The sequence below is a fragment of the Mustela lutreola genome, chromosome 7, assembly GCF_030435805.1.
Source record: "Mustela lutreola isolate mMusLut2 chromosome 7, mMusLut2.pri, whole genome shotgun sequence".
Classification (NCBI taxonomy): Eukaryota; Metazoa; Chordata; class Mammalia; order Carnivora; family Mustelidae; genus Mustela; species Mustela lutreola.
Genome location: NC_081296.1, coordinates 113,124,752 through 113,143,897, shown reverse-complemented (window position 1 = coordinate 113,143,897; position 19,146 = coordinate 113,124,752). Strand labels below are relative to the sequence as shown.

The window sequence follows — 19,146 nt, the reverse complement described above, 5'->3', positions numbered from 1 at the left end:
CTCATGTCCCGCCCGTGTTCCGGGTTGGCGGAACTAGGAAACCATCTGGCAAGAGTTATTTGCGACATCTCTTTTCCAGGCTTCCTGCCTCTGCCACACCCGGGAGCGCCCAGAAAAGCAGGGAGAGATCTGAACGCCATAGACCCAGTCTCGCAAAAGCGGGGACCCAGGAGAGTGTCCCCGGCCGGGATATGGCTCTTCCCGGATTCTAGAACTAGTTTTGTTACCGACGTGCTAGGTCTTCTCCCAGGCAGTCCAGCGGAGTGATTCGGGGCAGAGGCTCAGGGTCCTCCCTGGAAAGCAGAAAATGTAACTACCTCAGAAGATTTTGTAAAAGTTAAAAGGGTTGTTGTAAGGACTAAAAAGGTGCCTGCAGTGTAGTAAGCATTCAAGAAATGATAGCTAGTGTCGCTGTCACGATCTGATTTTAGCTTTGCCATCTGCAAACTTAAAAGAAGAGGGTTAAGTCATCTTTGCTGATTTCTTGCCTGCCAGAGGAAAGAGGAACTGATCGTTGGCCTCAGTCTGAGCCTGGCACTGGGCCGAATTTTGGAGATGCAGAGAAAAATAAAGAATATCCCTGCCTCCAAGAGCTCACGGTTGGTTAAGAAGGAGGAAAACCACTGATTCCAGGTAAAACGTGCAAATGATAGACTAGATACAAGGAAAGTTCTAGAAGAGTACTGAGATGGGTTTGGCAGCAGAGTGGAAAGATCGATACGGACTCCACTTTAAATCCAAAATTATGCCCTGGGACCGTGGGCCGATCACTTAATCATCCCTCCCAGTTTCCCAGTCTGGGAAAGCGGAGCTGGCAGAACCGGCCTCACAAAGCCGCTGTGAAATCACAGCTCCTCCTGGAGGACCTGGCACAGAGATGCGTTCCCAAGTGATCCTTATTATGATTCCAGGGCTCCAGACAAACGTCCAGGACCCGAACCAAGATCTGCAAACGCAAGGAGGTAAGGACGGCTGGAGAGCGGCCCCGCCCTCCGGCATCGGTTAATTACTGCGGCTGAAGTTAAAAGAACCTGGGAGGCCCCCACCCCGGGAGTCGCGCAGGGCCTCGGCGTCCCTGTCGCCCGTGGCAACCGGCCGTCCTGGCTTCAGGCCTGAGAGGCTCGGCGCAAAGCAGCAAGATGGCCCTGAGCTCCTGGTCCCCAGAGCTGGGGTTCAGCGAGAAGACGCTGCGGGCGGCGGCCGTCTCCACCGGCCCCTCTCTGGAGTTATGCACCTTCCCCTCCACCCTGGGCTCCTCGGTCGCGACCGCGGCGCTGGAGCAGCTCTTTGTCGTGGGTGAGAAGCCAGCGGGCACCTCGGAGGTGGCCCCTAGCCGGCACCTGGGGGGAGTGGGGGGGTGGTGTCCTCAGCGGGGACCTCCCCGCGGGAACTCGGGGTGTCCCAGGCTAAGGCAGAGCCCTCTCAGACTCCTTGGGGGAGAGAGAGAAGCAGCGCGGTGGGACCCAGGGCTCAGCTCTCTTGTTTTAACGCCACGGGAGCGACTTGGCTCAGTTCACTCTAGCAACTGGTGGCAAACTCCAGGCAAAGCCTGGTCGTGGCGGCCACTGCCGTTTGCTTGCGACTGGGATGCCCACCTGCATTTAGATTATACATCTTAATTTCCGCTTCTCCCTTCTTTTCTTGGTAAGTTAACTTCCTCCAAGAGTTTGTCATGATAAAGTGGAGAGTTTAATAGGCAAACAAGAAAGGGAGTGTTTAAGAAGCTCCTGTTGTATTAGACAAGGAAAATTAAACAAGGATGTTTGGGAGATGCAAACATAGTAACTCTGCCTGGGGACAGGTTAAAATGCTTCTTTAGTTAGAAAGCCGAACCTGTAATCAAGGCACCTAAGTTTAAGGTAAGACAGGGTCCAAGAAAGGGCATTTCTTGTTGAGCTCATAAACCATTTCGGCCCAACAACAAGAGCTAGGGTCTTGAACTCTTCTTCGTACTTGATCAGCAGGTGCATTTCATCCCAGTACTTCTGTGCAAATATTTTTCTGCTAAAATTTCTGAACTCTCAGAAAGTTTTTTGTAGGAAGAAACTTCATTAAGCCTCTGGTGGGGATTAGAGGATATGCAGCTCTCCAGCCAGTTTGCAAGTGGGAACAATTTGTGCTCATTCATTCCATTAGAAGTAGGGGAAGGCGAAAACAGACGAGACCTGTCTCTTCCTAACACCTGCTTGCTTGCAAACTCAGTAACTGACTTTCTCCTGGTTTGAGAGCTTAGTTCATTAAGAGGATCTGAGTTTCCTGGAACTGAGGCCAGAAGTTGTTCTTTAGGGGCGCCTGGGTGGCTCTGGCCATGATCTCAGGGTCCTGGGATCAAGCTCCACATCAGCTCTCTGCTGGCGGGGAGCCTGCTTCTTCCTCTCTCTCTGCCTGCCTCTTTGCCTACTTGAGATCCCTCTTTCTCTGTCAAATAAATAAATAAAATCTTTAAAAAAAATTTTTTTTCCTTTACTCTTCTGAGGGGAGAGTATGGCCATTAAGGCTAAGGGCTTTGGAGTCAAACTTGAGTTTGCATCTAGACTCTCAGTGATGGGCTCTGTGACATTGAACATATGATACACTCTCAAAAGTCAGATTTCTCCACTGTGAAATGGAAGTCATCATAAGATTACAGTAATCAACTTAGATAATGAATGTAAAGCATTAATCTCATCAAACTTATCCCACACATAAAGATGCAGGCCTGGAAGTCATTGGACAAAGTCTGGGTAACTTCCTGGCACTAGAGCCAAGGTAAGTATAGCTCCCTCTGTTCTCTGCCTTATATTCATTTTTCCCCTTCCTCCTTTCCATTTGGTACATATCTGGTCTTCATTACCATTACTAACATTTCATAAACCTCTCTTCTTATGTGCTTCCTACCTAGAGTGTGTGAAGGAAGAGAGACACCTTTCGTATGTCTGTCTACCTCACGCCTACCAGTTTTACAAATCTTTACTCTCATCCCAGGATTTAAATATTGGCACAGAAGTAAAAATGACATAAAGGACTTTGAAACCGTTAATTAAATGAGTGGATTTTTTGCAAAATATTTATATATGTACAAGTGTATGTTCTATGAAAACATTCTCAAACCTACATTATAGGCCTGTTATATTTATTCCTTTCATAAAAATTTATTGAATTTTTTGTCCTGTTCTATATAAATTCCTTCTTTCTCTCATGAGAGAGGCAAAGATGGAATATCAAGAGGAGTTTGTCCTCAAGAAGCAATAAATGTATACCTAAGTGAGAATACTATCAATTAGGAAATACATTCAGAAGAGATTCATATAAGTACTATAGGAATTCAGGTATCATTTTTAGCTGTGCGGGCATTTGTGCAGGCTGGACCAAAAAATAAGAGATCTTCATTTTCTAATCTTTTTTCTTTTTTAGAACAATCATTGCAAAGTGACTATTTTAAATGCAACGAAGAAGCTAGGACCTTTCTTAAGGACATTGCTATCGCCGTTAAGAAATTGGTATGGTATTATCTATAAGAACTATTTTTTTTTCAATCTTTCACTTATTTCTTCATCAACTTTTAATTTAGCACCAAGTCTATTCAAGATACTTGAGTAGCTGAATAGGGAAAATATCCCAAGTGAAGAAAATGTTTATCTCAATTCATAAGCATTTGCACAGGTGTTGATCAGCTGGGGAGTGCTGCCTGATTTTCCATGAAGAACCCCGAGTTAAGGACCTGTGCTGTGGATGGGCGGGGAGGTGTTTGCATTGCAACCTGCTTAGGAGAGCAATACTGGTGATGGCATTGCTCCATGAAGGGGCGGGCCACATGGGCAAATGCTTGACCCCAATATAGAAGCCATGTATGGTCCCTATTCACTCAGTTCTCCATAAGCAATTTCTTACATAACTGCTGAGAGATGACTTGGTACCTGTTCCACTGAGGTACAGTACTGGTCAGTGAAAACAAACCAACTCTTTGTTATGCTCACTGGGCCCCATCAAAGAAATAGTTAAAGAATTTCTTTTTGAAGCATCAGGTGTGTCTATATGGTCCTGGGTGATATTTACAATGCTTCCCCAGCGGGGTCAGGAGGGTGACGTCTCTTCATCTGATTTAAAAATATTGAAGAATCAACTGCATATCAAGTATCTAAAAATGTAGACACGTGCCTCTAAAGGAGTTTGAGTCTAAAGGCTGCTGAGAAAAGTTCATCTCCTTGATATTTTTCCTGTGATTATATGTACATGAGTATGCAGACTACAGCGTTACGCTCTATAGTCCAGGTAAAGCCTGGGAGCTGCTGTGTGTGATGCCACTGTGGCCCCGTGGAAACCTGCCTCTGCTTTGTTCTTTGAGTTTTATTTTCCTCCTGGGTTTGAAGGGGTCAAGATATTTAGTGTGGCTTACTGAAGTATCTAGTATGTCTCCATGTAATATATGAGCTGTGAAATCTCTTAGCGATAAATCCCTCCATCTTATAAAGCAATTAATTTTCACCATTCTGAAAGCACAACATATTTACCCTGGGGGAAAAAAGTTTTTTAAATAGACAAGTCAAAGGTGGAAAGTAAAAACCACCATACTCTCAGCACCCTAAAATAATCATAATTAACTCTTTAATGAATGTCTTTTCTACTTCCAGGAAATAGGCAATGCCTGTATTGAAATCTTTTTTTTTTTTTTAAAGATTTATTTATTTACTTGACAGAGAGAGATTACAAGTAGGCAGAGAGGCAGGCAGAGAGAAAGAGGAGGAAGCAGGCTCCCCGCCGAGCAGAGAGCCCGATGCGGGACTTGATCCCAGGACCCTGAGATCATGACCTGAGCCGAAGGCAGCGGCTTAACCCACTGAGCCACCCAGGCGCCCTGTATTGAAATCTTTTTAATAGAAAAGTGATCATGTTATGTATACAATGAAGTAATCTGCTTTTTATGACTCATAAAATATAATGGCATTTTCGCAGGTCAAAAAAGAACTATAGCCATCACAACCAATTATTTAAGAGAAGATTACCTTTTTTTTTTTTTTAAGATTTATTTATTTATTTATTTGATAGGCAGAGATTACAAGTAGGTAGAGAGGCAGGCAGGGGGCAGGGGGGTGGGGAGCGGGGAAGAAGGCTCCCCACTGAGCAGAAAGCCTGCTGCGGGGGCTCGATCCCAGGACCCTAGGATCATGACCCGAGCTGAAGGCAGAGGCTTTAACCCACTGAGCCACCCAGGTGCCCCATGTACCTATTTTTTTTTCACTAACAGATTTTTTGGATGGATTTCCTTTTTTAAAATAAGCCTCACCAAAAATCAAAGCATAAAAATCCCCACCAGACTATTAGTTTGGATTTATGGGTATGTATAAAAAAATATTGTTCTTTTTATACCTAAACATTTTTATAGGCATTTTCCATCTTTTAATTAATCATCTTTTTTCCTCAGCATTACCCTTGTTTTTGGAGTCTCTCCTTTTAAGTTGAAATTGCATACAAGAAACAGAAGAAAAGATAATTTCTTAGAGGAAATCAGCAGAGATTAAAAGATGTCTTATTTTAACAATTGATTATAGAAGAGTGATTTTTCACACTTTCTATTCCAAATAAAAATACGAGCAGAAAGTGTTGAACAGAAATCAAAGCTTGATCTCTAAAAATATTTATAATAAGGCATTGCTTAGGAAATCAATTTTATTAGTTTACTGCCTTAACTTTTTAAATATATAATTCAAATTTTCAGGAAGAAATGAGAAAAGCCACAATCGATCTCCTGGAAATTGAAAGCATGGAACTCAGCAGACTATACTTTCTACTGGAAACTCTTCCTACTAGCATTGGCCGAGAATTGGAAGGTACTTTTAAGGTTATCAACCATAGAAATTTAGTTTATCTTACAAGAAAATAGAGCCTACTATTTGTAGGAAGACACATTTAATAGTTAGGTCATGTCAAAATATAGCTAGAAAGAGTGCATGCACAACACAGAGATCCATATTAATTTCCCCTTACATTTTAAATGGAAATGATATATATAATACTTGAATTTATGTAATTTAGTATCTAGATAGACTAACAATATATAGATCAGCCCATTCCAAATTGGTATTTATTCAATTAAATTAGGCAGCTTGACTCACCTAAACCATTATTCTACTTTCTCTTTATAAATTTCAGAACTATAAGTGCCTCATATAAGTGAGGTGTCATATGATACTTATCCTTTTGTGACTGGCTAATTCCACTTGGCAGGTCTTCAAGATTCATCCATGTTATAGCATGTGTCAGAATTTTCCTTCATTTTAAGGCTGAACCATATTCCATTGTATGTGTATATGGGTTTTGGTGTATCTCTTCATCCACTGACAGACCCCTGGGTTGTTTTCACCTTTCAACTATTGTGAACAAAGCTGTTATAAACATGGTGATGCAAATATATGCTTGAGCCCCAGCTCCCCATCCTTTTGGGCATATATACAGAAGGAAATTGCTGGATCATATGGTCATATCGTACTTTTACTTTAAGTGTTGAGAAACTGCCATACTGCTTTCCCTGGTGGCTGCAGTAATTTACATTCCCACTGCAGTGCCCAGGGATCCCAGTTTCTTCACATTCTTGTCAACCTTTGTTCTTTTCTGTTCCTTTTGTTTTTTTTAGATACAGCCATTCCAATGGGTATGAATTGGTATCATGGTTTTGATTTGCATTTCCCTAATGACTAGTGATATTAAGCATTTTTTCATGTGCTTATTTTGAAATCGGCTTATCTTCTTTGGAGAAATACCTATTCAGGTCCTTTGTTCATCTTTTAAGTAGGTTATTTGGTTGTTATTGAGTTGTGGGGATTCTTCCTCATGGACTCTAATGTTAATCCTGTATCAGATGATTTGCAAATATTTTGACCCATTCCATGGTTTGCCTTTTCACCTGATATTGACTATCAATGTACAAAAGTTTTAAATTTTTAAAAATATGTTGTTTATTCATTTAAGAGGGAGAGGGAGAAACAGACCTCCCTGCTGAACAGAGAGCCCAAAGTGAGGCTCAATCCCAGGACCCCGAGAACATGACCTGAGCTGAAAGCAGACACTCAATCCATTGAGCCACCCCTGCACTCCCAAAAGTTTTAAATTTATGAAGTCTTTAAGTTTTAAATTTAAATTGATGTAGTCCATTTTATCTATATTTTCTTTTATTGCCTGTGCTTTTGGTGTCCTCTCCAAGAAATCATTGCTAAATCCAGTGTCTTTAAGATTTCCTCCTATGTTTTCTTCTAAGAGTTTTATAGTTTTAGCTCTGGCATTTAGGTTTTTGATTTCTTTCTGATTACATTTGGTATTTGGTGTAGGGTAAGAGTTCAGTTTCATTTCCCCTGCTGTCCGGAGTGTTGGCTGAGGCTCACAGCTCAGGTCCTCTACAGGAAAGCCTACAAAAGCTTGACACTGCCCTTGGTCCCTTGTCTCCTCAGGTGCATCCCACGTTCAGGGAACAGTCACGGTGAAGAATAGAAAGGGTTGCCTCCCTTGCTCAATGGAGAACAACTCCCAAGTGTCCACACAGCTCCAAAGCTTACTGCCATTTAACCTCCTCCTCCCTCACCCAGGGGTCTAAATTAAAAACAAACAAAAGCAACAACAACAAATCACCTTTTAAGTCAATGTTTCACTTGTCCATTTATTGCCTTGCAGCTCCAAATCTACCTTCCTTTACTGTTAGGAAAGCTGGGCCTGTCCTTACCCCCTTTACCAGCCAGCACCATGTTGAGCTTTGTCAAGAGAGGGCACTGGCAGGGTACTGGAGGGAAAAGGAGGTCTCCTTCTGGCCCCAGAGTGCTCAGCTTGGCCAGTGCTTGCGCTAATTGTCAGGCTCCCATAAAGCCTGGCAGCTTTCCTCCATCCCCCAACCCCCACCAAAGCAGGTTCCGCCATTCCCCACCCCAGGGCAGCTTCCTCCAGGACTTCCCACCTCCCCCCACACCTTAACCTGCAACTTCCTCCAGGCCCCCTGTGGCAGCTTCATGGTGGATTGCTACCAGTGAGGCACCACTGTAAGCAGCTTTCCTAGCACTCTTCAGATGGCCTTGCAGTGAGATCTGAAGTGTGGCAACTCCCTGTGGACAGGACCCCTTGATTCCCCTGGAAGGCAGATTTCCATAAGTTCTGCTAGCTCAGCATCTCATGAATTTATTTGCCATCCTGTGAGCCACAGCCCTCTCCAATGAGGCCTGGATCTCAGGGCTGGAGGGGCTGTTTCCTCAAACTCTTCTCAGCCCTGAATCCCTTAGAGTTCTCTTTTCTCTCTTACTGTCCAATCCCTCATTACTCTAGTCGTCTCTTAGGCTTACTAATTCTCTATATTAAAATTTTCCTGTTCAATTTATAAGATTTCTATCTCCCAATTAGACATGGAATGATAGTCAGTTATAAAACAAGATGCATGGTGTTAGTGTGGTGTGCCAGGGAAAATACATAAACTCTATATACAGGAAAAAAAAAAAAAAGACTTAGAAGAATCTGTGCTGAAGGCAGAATTAAAACTCTTTGTCTTAGTTTTATCATCAGGAAAAATATTTAGAAGGAAAAGCGCATACTAGCATACTAGCTAAAGCGGTTCTTGATACCTACTGAATACCTAACCACATAAATTAAACTGGTCTTGCATTAAAAAACTTTGCTACTCAAAGTGTGATTCTTGGGTCAGAAGCCTTAGCAGCACCTAAAGGCTTTTTATAAAATGCAGAATCTCTAGATTCTACTATATCAGAACTACTATATCAGAATTTGTATTTTGTATTTTGGGGCACCTGGGTGGCTCAGTCAGTTAAGCATCTAACTCTTGGTTTCAGTTCAGGTCATGATCTTGGGGTCATGGGTTCGAGCCCCATGTCGGGCTCCATGTGGAGTCTGCTGCTCCCTACCCCTCCGCTTCTCCCCTTGCTCATGCACACTCTTGTACGCTCTCTCTAAAATAGATAAATGAATTATTGAAAAGGATCTGTATTTCAGTAATATCCCCAGGTGATATTTATGCATATTTGAGACATCAAAGTTTGGAAAGTACAGCTACAACAAGTGAACTTAACAAGTAGCCTTGGAGAAATCACTTAGCTCTGTCAGGTGGCACTACCAGCTTGTTTCTAGAGAATTTTTGGTGTAGAAATGGGTAGTCAGTACCCTCTAAACATTGGTGTGAAAAAATACATTTCTCCATCTATCGCGCACTGTGGTAGACCTTTGCAGGCTTACGTGATTACACTGATGTGTTATTTGTTGACGAATAGTTAGTTCTTTAACATGCCAAGTTCCCCAGAAAACAGAGCGGGGGACTTTTGCACTGTTATTTGGGAGCAGAACCCAAGGGGGAGGCGGGCAGCATAAGGAGACCAAAGCAGGAGGAGGGAGAGCGGATATGGGGTGTAACCAGGTACTGAATGACGCTGAAAGCAAGTCCCTAAGCACGGGAACACGCTCCAAGACACACTGTTCCGTCTTCTCCTGTCCCTCATGGGCCCACTGTTTGCCCACCTCCCACACTTTGGGTTACACGTATACCGGTGTGTGTGTTTAAAGAAGTCCCATGGCAGAGGGGACAAGGAGGTCCTGGACAGCAGGTGAGAAGTGCGAAGAATAAGCAGGAATGACGTGCTGCCAGGCCACACCAATGTGATGTCATTGAGAGCCCATCAAAACCTGGTCCCCACAGCAGCAGCGGGAGTAGGAGAAAGAACTGATCAGTGAGATTGAAGCGGTCCAAAGGGGTAAGAGGCCCCTGCTGCAAGGACATAGTTAAAAGAGTATTTCAAAGAAAGACCTGTCTTTTTTCATGATTTGGAAATTCAGTATCAAGTGTGCCATTTCTCAAGTAATTCTCTGCTTCCTTTTAAGAATGTGTCAGAGACGCACGCAGATTAAATCTTTTTGAGATAAATCAAATAAAGACGGACATTAACAGGATGGGTGATGACATACAGTCTCTGAAGATGAGAATACTTGATCTGAAAAGAATTAATGATGCTTTAGGGTATGTTTTTTTGTTTGTTTGTTTTGCTTTGTTTTTTTAATTCAGTACTGGCGGGAGTTGGGATCTGTGGCTGGAGTCTGAACATTGTCTTAAGGGGCCTGTCCTCTGGTCTGAGCCAAGTAGGAGGTAGATATCACCTAGAGCAGATGACTCTGGCTGATGAGGGGGGCGTGATGGCCACACAGAGCTGGGAGGAGAGCATAAACTCTTCAAGCCCTGCAGTCCGAAGACCTGTAAAGTTTCAGAGGCCAACCAGCTTCTCAGCAGCTCCTACTGTGTGTGAATCACATGCCCCCTCCAAAGGGAGAGGCACACAGTGGTTTCGGTTTCCACTTTACTAAAGTTAAGTTTACAAACCTCTGCCACTAAAGCAAGAGATCTGGCTGGGTGTAGTAAATACAGTATCAAACCAGACACATTGTAGCTAGTTTAGTTTCTTAAAGATATTTAGCCATAAACTGCTGGAGATCTGAGGATGGGTTTGGTTCCCAGCAGAGAATTAATTACAGACTTGATCCGTAATTGAACGAGATGATATATAACCGCTTGTAGCTCAGATTCTGAGACCTGTTAGTTTCTTTCCTTTATTCCTGAGCTGTGTCACCAGGACTTTACCCCATGCGCCTCCTTTCCTCCATCTGTAAAATGAGGATTGCAAGCTTGAATTTATGCAGCTCCCGGAGGAAGAGACATATTCTGAAAGGAAAACCAACAAAACCTGAAGAAGGACTTGCATTGTGTGCAAATCTGTAAGGCTAACACATAGATATCAGAATGTCAGTTTGTCAGAGGAAGAAATGTTGAAAGAGCCCCCATGAAAGAAAGAAATCTTCTTGGGAAGCTGAAGTGATCAGGAGGTTGCTGGGTGCCCGTGCAATCAACGGGTCAGGTATTAGGTGGAGACCTTGAGGCCCAGGGATACCTTTCCCCAGTTAGGGCCTCAGAATCCCCGTTCTGGGGGATGCTCCTTAAAAAAGAAAGTTCTTGATCACCTAAGCTTGAGAACTCTAACCCCTCATAGGGATTCACAATGTGGATTCACTAGCCACAATTGTCAGAGACAGCTGGGTGAACTAGCTTTTGATTCCTAAACTGATAAAAGGAAGATAATATCCAGGCTGGCCAGCACCAGCACCCCTGTACAGACCAGCGGTTCTCAAACTTGAGGATACATCAGAATCACTTGGAGTGCTTCTTAAAACCCAAACTACTAGAACTTTCCCTGGCACCCCAAATTTCCAATTGAGTAGGTGTAGGATTTGGGAGTAAGAATGTGCATTTCTGATGAGTGGCCAGGTGATACTAACACCGCTTGTCCTGACCACACTTGGAGAGTCCCTGTTCTAGAGAAATCTTTATGGAAAGGTGAATGCCAGGCATAAGGTGGGCTGTTTGATGAGCTACTGTCACCCAGCTACAATGTCATTGCATCCATTTTTCAAAGAAAACTTTCCGCCAAGATGCAAACACTCTCTGACAGGTTGTCCTCTCCTGGACAGTCCCCCCGAAAAGGCAAGTTCTTTGCATAGGTTTTCCTTAGGTCCTGTGTTCAATGTCTGAGTTCTCTCTTCTCAACCCATCTCAATACACCTAGTCAGGTTTTTTTGTTTTGTGGGTTTTTTTTTTTTTTAAACTAGTTTTGCTTAGTTGCACTGAGGCTGCTCAATCCTTAGGTTGACTCATTCTTTGAAGGCTTCCTCTACTAGACCCACAAGGCACCCATTACCCAGCCTCGACTTTTTTTTTTTTAATATTTTATTTATTTATTTGACAGAGAGAGATCACAAGTAGGCAGAGAGGCAGGCAGAGAGAGAGAGAGAGAGAGAGAGAGAGAGAGGAAAGCAGGCTCTCTGCTCAGCAGAGAGCCCTATGCGGGACTCGATCCCAGGACCCTGGGATCATGACCTGAGCCGAAGGCAGCGGCTTAACCCACTGAGCCACCCAGGCACCCCTAGACTGGGCTTTTAACTGCATTTCCATGGTACAGCTGACTTCTAGAAAATAAACTTAAACAACAACCTGTTTCCATTTTCCTGAGGCTTCACACACAATCCCCCTGAACAACTGAAGTCTTTAGAGAAAGGAAAAAAGGTCTTAATGTTGTAGAAGTTTTTAAAAAAGGAAAAATCTAGAAATGGTGCCAGTTGTCTGTCCTTCCCATCTTGCATTGTTAGCCCTGGGTAGATGTTTCTCTCCATCGTAAGGTCTTCCTTAGATGGATGTGGCTAGCAACAGAGAGGTGAAGTTAATGTCTTGTCTTGAACTCAGATTTGGCTGCAGCTGGGAGAGGATAAGAGAGTTCAGGTTAGGTTTCAAGCATCTTCTGAACAGTGAAGACAGATTCTACACACTCCTCCCTTGACTCCTGTCCACCAGAGGAGGGCTAGAGCACTGGCAGGGATGGATCGATTGCATGTTTCAGGATAAGGTAGTTAGATCAATGCAACCTATCAGTCCATTTGTTTGGTCACATTCCACTCAACTTCTTGAAACTGTTTTTGAATCCTTGCATACTTTAGACCAATACATCCCATAGTTACTATCAAGAATGGGCTGGGTGGGGTAAGGCAGGACCACATAAAACTTTTGTAGCAATGAACAGTTGCAAGAGTGACATTCATCTTGTGTTTCCTTCTCAACCGAGTTTAAGAGATCACAGAAACCTCTGAAGTAAGTATTTCTTACAGTTTCCCTCTTTATGGTGTTCATCTCCACAAACAGACTTTAAATTCCTTTCCTAAAAACCAAACTTTACATTCCATGAGCCATCCTTTTCTCCTAGTAAAGAGCAAGTGTTGCTGGCGAAGAAGCATGAAGAGCTAGTGATGACGCTCAACCACACGATGGAAGAAAAAGCCTCTACGACTGTTTACATCAATGAGACCTACACCCAAATACACTTGAAGAGAAAAGAAATTGAATTGCAAAAACAACATCTCAAACAAATAGAGGAACAATTGGAAAAAGAGAAGGAGGAATTTTTGAAAAGAAAACAAAAATTGAATGAAGAGGTAAGTGGCATGATTCATTAAAAAAAAAAAAACAAAACAGAATTGTATAGAATCTCAGGCAGGAAATTCTCAAGGCTAACAAGCGTTCAATGCAGTACTTCCTATGACCAGTGGGATGGGAATAGGTCAGAGACACAAGCACCCTGGAGCCTCTTAGAGTACACACTGGTCATGTCTTAGCATCTCAGGTCATGGGAAAGAATATGAGTGATGGGATTTGTAATATTGGGGTAGCCCTTTGCTCATAGGCAGCCTTACAGTGACAAGGACCTTGTGTTTGTGGTATCTCGTTGCCTCTGACTATTCTGAGACCATGTCTCTATGGACAAGACCAGGGAGTTCTGCCCTGCCAAGCCTTCAGCTCCAACTAAATGCACTGGAACAGAGCAACCTGCAGAAGGCATAGGCAGAGCCAAGGGCTGCAACATAAAAGACTATTTCGAGACTAGCAATTTGGGGAAAGTGGATGAGAATGACTACCACATCTTGGTGTCTGCTAGGATATGTTAATCAAAATTCACCGTCAGAGTGGCTTGTGATGGTTCCTCTTTGCTGTGCTTCTGTTACCCCAGGAGAGGCAGGGCTGTCTGCATGGGAGGTGTTCCCAGCCGACTTCCTTCTTCCCCATGTGTGGCAGTCTAGCTCATGATGAGAACTGCAGCTGGGTCCCTGCTGCTGTCCACTCTGAGATGGGCATGACCATCATGCAGGAAAATTGGCTAGGGCTCACAACCTGGGTAGCGCCCACCAATGTTCCCTGAAAGCACGTGATAGGCTAGGGTAACAGCCTGTTAATTTCCTTTACTTCCTATGAGAAAGGAAAAATCTATTACAGCTATCTGAGTCTTCAAATTTGTAAGCTCTCCCCTAATACAAAATAATTTGCCAATACGATGTCTATGACCGCAAGACCTTGGGAGAAGTCTTTGGCTGAAGAATGAACACAGAATTCTGATTTTCAACAAAATGTATTAATCCCCAAATTCCATTCCTATGCAACAGTGCCCTGGTGCTGAGCTAATTGGCCATGATCATGTTCATTCTTAAGACACTTTGGGTGCAACAGCTTTGACAGCAAGCCACCCAAATGTATGCTTTCATAATTCTTGGGTACAGAGCTGAATATGCTTTCTCAGGCTTTATTACTCATTTAGTTACGTTGTTCTTGATCATTTTACCAGACAAATGCATTGATGTGTTTGATTTGGGTCTGACAAGTAATCATAATATGTTCGATCTTGGTAGAATGGTAAGAAGTTGTCCAAGACTGTGAGCTGCCCAGTCTTCAGTGATTTTTACTCTGTTTTTAGTCTGCTTTTCTTTCCCATTAAATAAGGGGGGGGGGGATTTAGATTTCCAGATCATTTATCATTTTTTTTCTTTGATTTTCCTGATCTTATTAGCACACTGTAAATCTGGTGGCCATTGCTATGATGTTTTACTAGTAGATTGCTACCATGGCCGTTTGCTTTTAGAATTTGCTATTAAAGATCATTGTTTTATTGCTCTTATGAATTTACTATTTCAACATTTATAATTATAGTTTATTCCTTATAGTTCACTATTTTTCCTGTGATGTTGCAAAACAAACCCTTTTTGGGGAGATGGGGTGTGTTTCTGTTGTTGTTGACGGATGAGCAATGGTATACTTAGACTGAGTCTGAATTAGATTAACAAAATGAAAACATTCCCTAAACTTTGTTCTCAAGTGTTTTGAATGGTTTATCATTTTTATCACTACAGATCGAGAGATGCAGAAAATCCTGTGAATTTAAGAGAGTGGAGACTTATAAAAAGAGGAAAGAATTGGATACATTAAAACTTCAAGAGTCAAAAATGAAAGAAAGAGTTACGACCAGCACAGTGGTAAGAAATAATAAGCTATGTTTTTTTCAAGCCTGTCCAGGGCACCTAGATATACACTGTGTTAAATATAACCAATAGCAGGTACTTTTTTAAAGGGAGTTAATTTTAAGTCATCTTCACGCCATTCCAAGAGGATGTTTTTGACATGTTAACATTTTCTGACATTTTCTTTAAAGTGTTGTAATGCAACTGTGCTTTCTTCTTCGGGATTATGGTCCGAGGAAGGAAGTTTGGAATGCCTTAGGTTCAAATTGCATTTGACAGACCAAAATATTTTAAAAATGAATTTTTAAAAAGATTTTATTTATTTATTTGAGAGAGAGGAGAGAGAGAGGACAAGTGGGGGTGAGGGACAAAGACAGAGGCAGAAGTAGACTCCCCACTGAGCAGGAAGCCTGATGTGGGACTCAATCCCAGGACCCTGGGATCATGACCTGAGCTGAGGGCAGACACTTAACTGACTGAGCCACCCAGGCATCCTAAAAATGAATTTTTTAAAATGCACTCAGAACTGACCAAATACATACAGAACCATATGTCACATCTCTGTGAAATTGCTTTATTGTACATCCCCAAATGAATAACCACAGGCAAATTCCTCACTTCTGCATGTACGATAATAAAACAGTTTAGTCTCTTCATATACATTGGCCACAGAAGCATTGATATGAAAAGGAGACTATTTGTCTGAGTTAGAACATTCTTTGGTGTTTTGCTCTTCTATTTTTTCAAATTGATAGCAGTCATTGAAAGCCAGCACTCCTAAATATTTCATGGCCATTATCATTATTTTAAAGAAAATGGAAGCTTATGAAGGTGATTTAATGGGGGAAGTAAGTGATAATATCCCTTCTGTGTTAATTAAAACAGAACCGCCTACCAATCCTCTATCACAATGAGTTGAATTAATGAGTCTTTGGCGTATTCTGTCTGTACTGAGAGCTACTGGTAAAACTATATGGGGCCACAGCCATCACATTTCTTACCAGAAACACCATACTTCTTATCAGAATACTCAATTAATTCCATTATACTTTTTATAGGGTGGTTCTGATTGTCATAGTTACAGTGTGTCTATTATGATATCCAATTTATAGAACATAAATAGAATAAAAATTTCTCCCCAATATCTGCCTTTGAAAATATTTTTATTTGTTTTTTAATAGTAGATAGAGAAGCATGAGCGAGGCGAGGCTCAAAGAACGCAGAGGTTACACCACATAGACTTCATCTGCAGGCCCAAGCTCCTGTCTCTGGTTTGGGCTTCATAAATCTTAAGGAACTCCACCCACCCAGCTTGGGAAGACACAGTATATATTCCTTAACCTGTACTCCAAAGATCTCTAGGACCATTCTGTAAGGCTGGAAGGTGACAAGGATGAACTCAGCTCCAGTGTCCTCTCCACCTCCCCCAAGCTAACCTGCCCACCCCGACCGACCTTACCAATGGAGAACAGCATTTCAAACACAAACTTGACTATCACAGAGACCTGGGGTTTAAATCTGTAATTTTACCAACCTGAAGTTTCCTCACATGTAAAATGGGGTAATAACATTGCCTACTTCAAAGGGCTGGAGCTCAAATGAGGTCCTGCCAATAAGGCTGTTAGCTGAGTGTTTTATATTTGGTCAGGGTGGGTGTTCGGGTTGTTACCCACTGAGATCAGAAAACCCATTTTGGCTCTGGATTGAGACAGCAAGGACTCTCAGGTTAACCTTCATGGGCTGCCCGTGGTTTCAACAACTCTGTAGCTCAGTCACGCTGAGGTGATGTTGCCAGAAAAGGCCAATCGTGTGTGATTCTCAAGATGGCTCCCACGTCCAGGGCAGGGAGGACAGAGGGCAAGGTGGGCCTGATGTGGGACTTCACGGGTCCTCAGCATACAGCCCCTGATCCTTTAAACATTGTGCTCATGTTGAGAGCGGTTATAGGATGACAGACCCTTGTCGACTCTGAAACTAGTTATGACCCAGTAGTGGAGGCATGTGGATACGTTAGAGGAAGAAATGATGAAGTCCCAGAACCTAAGTCAGGTTCGGTGGGGTGAGGAGGTTCGGAGCCGACGACTAAAGAAAGAATTCTTAAGACGTCGTTGGTGCAAAATGGCGATTTATTAAAGCACGGGGACAGAGCCCGTGGGCAGGAAGAGCTGCTGCCCCGGGTTGTGAGGAGTGGTTGGTTATATACACAGGAGTTGGGTAGGTGAGGACAAAGGGGTGTCCAGAAGGGCTATTGGGGCAAAGAATACTATCAGGATATTGAAGGCTTAGTTGCTATCAAGTAAAGACAATTGGAAGTCTGGTGGAAGGTTACATTCCTGCTATCAAGCATCCTTGTTAATGAGATTTAGGTTTAGAAGAAATTTAACTTTATTTACTTTTCCTTCTACTTCCACCTCCTTCAGTTTTTTTTATGGAGGGGAGGGTGACATTAGGCTTGAGGAACTGAGTTCTGTGTCTTTGGAAATTGGGCTATTGATAAGGTAACTTCTTTGTTGTAATCTCAAGGACATTTGCAAACCAAGGGAGACTCCTGTCTTGCAGGATTGCGATCTCAGCAAGTTAACTATTTATCATTTTATGGCAGTCAGGGGTGCCTGAGGAATGCTACACATATGGAGGGGAGCGGATGAGGGGGGGTGCAAGGCGCCAGCTCTTGCTTTGTCCTCAGCCAGCCTCCTGCTCCCTCATCAGAAACAGCTGGTGGGGAGCTTTCGGCCACCTGTCTCACCTGCTAAGAATGGGAGCCCCTCTGTGCTCCCCCACAGGTGTTTCTGAGTCCACACTGATGGTCAGGGTGAGATGGCATTACCCAATTGGCCTGTGGACACTGCACACTGGGGAGGAGGGGAACTTGTCTGATCAGCTCTCTCTCCCCTCCATTCTCCTCTACAGCTGAAATGCAGACCAAGGCTCTATAGATGTTTGCCTCCCCTTTTTCATTTTCCTTTTTTTTTTTTTTTTTTTTTGAGTAGGCTCCACACTGGCCTTGGAGCCCAACATAGGGCTTGAACTCCTCACCCTGAGATCAATGCTTGAGATGAAATTAAGAGTTAGATGCTTAACTGACTGAGCTACGCATGTGCCCCTGCCTTCCCTTTTCTTTATTCCAAAACTGCATTGTAAAAATGTTTCATTATGAATTTTCTCTGTTCAAACTTCATCCTTTTAAATCATGCTGACATTTTATCACAGTACCCAACTGTAGCATTTCTGAAATACTGATTAAATATTAGGAAAAATTCTCTTCAGTATAAGCATATTTCTCAAAGTAATTTGTTTTTACTTTTTTTGTAATCCTCATTCTAATATCATAGAATATTTTGACGATGGTTATGAAAATGGAGATTTGTTTGGATTTTTTTAAAGGTAGTCAAAATGAATTCATTATTTTGAAAGTTGTTTTTATAATTTTCACATTCTCACTGCTGTATTGGTTGGGCTCTCTCCAAAATGTTGGTTTTTTCCTGATGATTTCAGGATTATTTCTGCCCAGGTTTGTTTTATGAAGAAACTATTTTAATAATTGTTTTTTATTTTAGCTAAAGGATACCCCCAGTGTAAAAGTTGAATGGGTGTTACATGAGTATTTAGTGAATCAAACACTGTCCTGAATCATTTGGTAAAAATTGAGTGCCATCATTTTATTGAATTTTCAATAGGTTCTTAGTGATCACAATTTAGAGATAGCACGACTACAAGAATCAATAAGACATTGGGAACACGAGGTCGAAGAAATGAAGAAATCCTGTAAGATACTGGAGGCTAAAATGTAAGTTTGATACTTTATTTTTTAACGAAGCATTTCTTTCATTTTTTTAAAAAAAATTCTTTTGTATTAGATGAAAACTATATTCTCTTAATTTACTGAATTTTGTGATCACTTTATAAAACCACCTCTTCATTTGGAAATTAACCAGTCTTTCAGATGAACAAGAGGAAAAAAAAAGTTGGGGGATGAGGCAGTCATTAGGGAAAAGGCAGGGACTCTTTGGAATGAATTATTCTCACTTCAGTTCCTGACTCCCTACATACAAATATGCTCCCAGGGGAAGGCATTGGCGGGACCTCCTGTAAGACTCACCTACCCTGGCTATGACAGTTGTTCTTAGTCAGGGGGGACTTACAGAGCTTACTGAGAAAATACAAGGAAGTTTCAGGGCAAAAACTTTGACCCATGCTACTGGGACCATGAACTTGAGGAAATCTGTTCACCCCAATGTGCATAGTCCCTGCTTCCGTGTTTTATTCTGTCTTTACCTACATGCAGTGTCCTGTCATTGGTGAGCCTACGGC

At 42.4% G+C, this 19,146-nt stretch overlaps 1 protein-coding gene across 1 annotated transcript in view; it reads left to right on the top strand.

The window, feature by feature from the left end:
- The first annotated feature begins 1,098 nt into the window (after window positions 1-1,098).
- The window catches only part of CCDC175 (coiled-coil domain containing 175), a 68,649-nt gene continuing 50,601 nt past the window's right edge, over window positions 1,099-19,146 (top strand). Inside the window, exons 1-7 of the mRNA XM_059182228.1 lie at window positions 1,099-1,296; window positions 3,394-3,479; window positions 5,696-5,807; window positions 9,838-9,973; window positions 12,756-12,984; window positions 14,728-14,850; window positions 18,513-18,622. Of these exons, the coding sequence (XP_059038211.1) occupies window positions 1,140-1,296; window positions 3,394-3,479; window positions 5,696-5,807; window positions 9,838-9,973; window positions 12,756-12,984; window positions 14,728-14,850; window positions 18,513-18,622 (953 nt within the window). The 5' untranslated portion in view covers window positions 1,099-1,139. The remainder of the gene's footprint in view (window positions 1,297-3,393; window positions 3,480-5,695; window positions 5,808-9,837; window positions 9,974-12,755; window positions 12,985-14,727; window positions 14,851-18,512; window positions 18,623-19,146) is intronic.